Source organism: Penaeus japonicus, unplaced genomic scaffold, assembly GCF_977035675.1.
Source record: "Penaeus japonicus unplaced genomic scaffold, GWHDUDI00000001_assembly GWHDUDI00000043, whole genome shotgun sequence".
Classification (NCBI taxonomy): Eukaryota; Metazoa; Arthropoda; class Malacostraca; order Decapoda; family Penaeidae; genus Penaeus; species Penaeus japonicus.
The window spans coordinates 2,163,327-2,165,826 of NW_028234445.1; the positions used below are offsets into that span (position 1 = coordinate 2,163,327).

General features: G+C 28.3%; 3 protein-coding genes across 7 annotated transcripts in view; 1 reads left to right on the forward strand and 2 right to left on the reverse strand.

The window, feature by feature from the left end:
- LOC122246354 (uncharacterized) overlaps positions 1-2,500 on the forward strand; it is a 1,434,769-nt gene that overhangs the window by 1,363,155 nt on the left and 69,114 nt on the right. The gene's annotated exons all lie outside the window — the stretch shown is intronic.
- Positions 1-2,500, reverse strand: part of LOC122263496 (uncharacterized) — a 1,386,165-nt gene that overhangs the window by 1,091,492 nt on the left and 292,173 nt on the right. The window lies entirely within an intron of this gene.
- The window catches only part of LOC122247265 (uncharacterized), a 44,819-nt gene that overhangs the window by 1,932 nt on the left and 40,387 nt on the right, over positions 1-2,500 (reverse strand). For 4 of the 5 annotated variants that reach the window (XM_086535327.1, XM_086535324.1, XM_086535325.1 and 1 more), the window contains 2 exons: positions 1,506-1,604; positions 1-613 (listed from right to left, as the gene is read on the reverse strand). The exon at positions 1-613 is cut by the window's left edge and continues 1,932 nt beyond it. In XM_086535327.1, coding sequence (XP_086391453.1) covers positions 423-613; positions 1,506-1,604 — 290 coding nt within the window. In that variant the 3' untranslated portion in view covers positions 1-422. The remainder of the gene's footprint in view (positions 614-1,505; positions 1,605-2,500) is intronic. The other variant, XM_086535326.1, reaches the window with a different exon arrangement.

Genomic DNA, 2,500 nt, shown 5'->3' on the forward strand with positions numbered 1-2,500 from the left:
ATAATAATATTTTTAACTATAACAATAATAATAATAATAATAATAATAATAATAGGAATGATATGTATAAAATCATATAGAAAAAAATTGAAATAAAAATGAAAATTATATCAATAATGAAAAGAGTAAAAGAGGAAGAAAAAAGATGAATGATGAAAAGTGACTATTACAAAAGAAAATTCTTGAAATAATAATATAAATGTAATTGTAATAAATGATAATAAAAATGAATATTTTTATGATAGTATTAAGCATAACATTGAAATTCATATGATAAATGATAATGAATAAGTAACATTTACAAATAACTCAAATAAACAACTAAAACATAAGGAATGGATAAATAGAAAAGAATAATGAATGATGAAGAAATAAGAAAAGCTGATGATAGAGGTATCCTTATTAGATCTGAATAATAATTGTTATAAATTTCCATGAAGACAAAAAAGAGAAAAGAAACAAAAGCAAAATTCTTCTGGTGCCTTTATGAAGTCACTCGCTTCCCAATCGTTACCATCCTTAGTCTTGGCGTTCACTTCTCCGCCCTTCTCAAGGAGCGTCTCCGCAACAGTATAATGGCCGTTCTCGGAAGCCCAGTGTAAGGGTGTCTCACCTGAGGGAGGAAGATGCTTCTGTTAGACGTGTGTTTGTGAGTAAAGGAAAGTGTCATTCTCACTCACATTCTCCTTCTCATTGTCATTCTCACGCTTATTCACCTTCTCATTTTCATTCTTACTCACATCCACCTTCTCATTGTTATTCTCACTCACATTCACCTTTTCATTGTCATTTTCACTCACATTCACCTTCTCACTGTAGAAGGGAAGTGAGGATGACAATGCGAAGGTGAATGTGAGTGAGAATGACAATTATTATCATCATTATTGTTGTTACTTTTGTTGCCATTACTTTCTCCATTATCATCATTGTCTTTGTCATCACTGACAAAGACCTCGCAACAACACCACCAACAAAGCATGTAGGAGAACAAGAACAGGATCACCATCAAAATAACAATAATGAGAAGAAGAAGGATGATAACAATTGATAATTTAATAGAAATAGGAGTAATAATAATAGTAATCCTATTGAAATAATAATGATAATATGAATAGCACCATTGATGATGATTATGATCAATGATGAGGATGATCATATTTCTTTTAGATAATCATGAAATAATAATGATATTATCAATAATAATTGAAATCATCATACTTATTATTATCAGAATTGTTATAACTAATTATTATAACATTTATATTATAAAGAAGCAGAAAAATTTATTTATTTCTATTTTATAGAATAATCTATGAAAATATTTTATTGAAAAATTCATAGAATAAAGAAATAAATATCAATAAAATTAATGATAAAAGATGATAAAGATTCCCTAATCAAATTATAACAATAATTTGTTATAAAATTCCATAATAACAAAGATTAGAAAAAAAAACAATTCTTCTGGCGCCTTTAAGAAGTCACTCGCTTTCCAATCGCCTTACCAATCAAAGTCTTGGCGTTCACTTCTCCGCCCTTCTCGAGGAGCGTCTCTGCAACAGCACCATGGCCGTTCAAGGAAGCAAGGTGTAAGGGAGTCCCACCTGAGGGAGGAAGATGCTTGTGTTAGACGTCTGTTTGTGAGTAATGAGTGTGAGAAGGGAAGTGAGGATGACAATGCGAAGGTGAATGAGAGTGAGAATAAACATGAGAAGGTGAATGAGTGAGAATGACAATGTGAATGTGAGTGAGTGAGAATGACAGTAAGAAGGTGAATGCGAGTGAAAATGAGACTAGTTTTTAGGAATGAATAAGGTGATAAGGATAAGGGCAAGGAATAGTATGAATATTTTGAATATTAATAAAATTGCAAATAATAAGAAAGTAACTGAAAATAACAATTAGGAAAAGGCATAGAAATGAAAAGGAAAAAAAATGCGTATGATTATAAGAAGGAATATTTTAATGAAAAAGAACGTTTGATAATCATTTATCAAAAAAAAATATATATATATTACTATGATAATCATCATTATTGTTGTTGCTTTTGTTGCCATTACTTTCTCCATTATCATCATTGTCTTTGTCATCACTGACAAAGACCTCGCAACAACACCACCAACAAAAGCATGTAGGAGAACAAGAACAGGATCACCATCAAAATAACAATAATAAGAAGAAGGATGATAACAATTGATAATTTAATAGAAATAGGAGTAATAATAATAGTAATCCTATTGAAATAATAATGATAATATGAATAGCACCATTGATGATGAGGATGATCATATTTCTTTTAGATAATCATGAAAATAATAATGATAATATCAATAATAATTAAGATGATCATACTTATTATTATCATAATTATTATAACTAATCATTATAAAATTTATAGTATAAAGAAATATAGAAAAATCTATTAATTTCTATTTTATAAAATAATCTATGAAAATATTTTATTGAAAAATTCATAGAATAAAGAAATAAATATCAATAA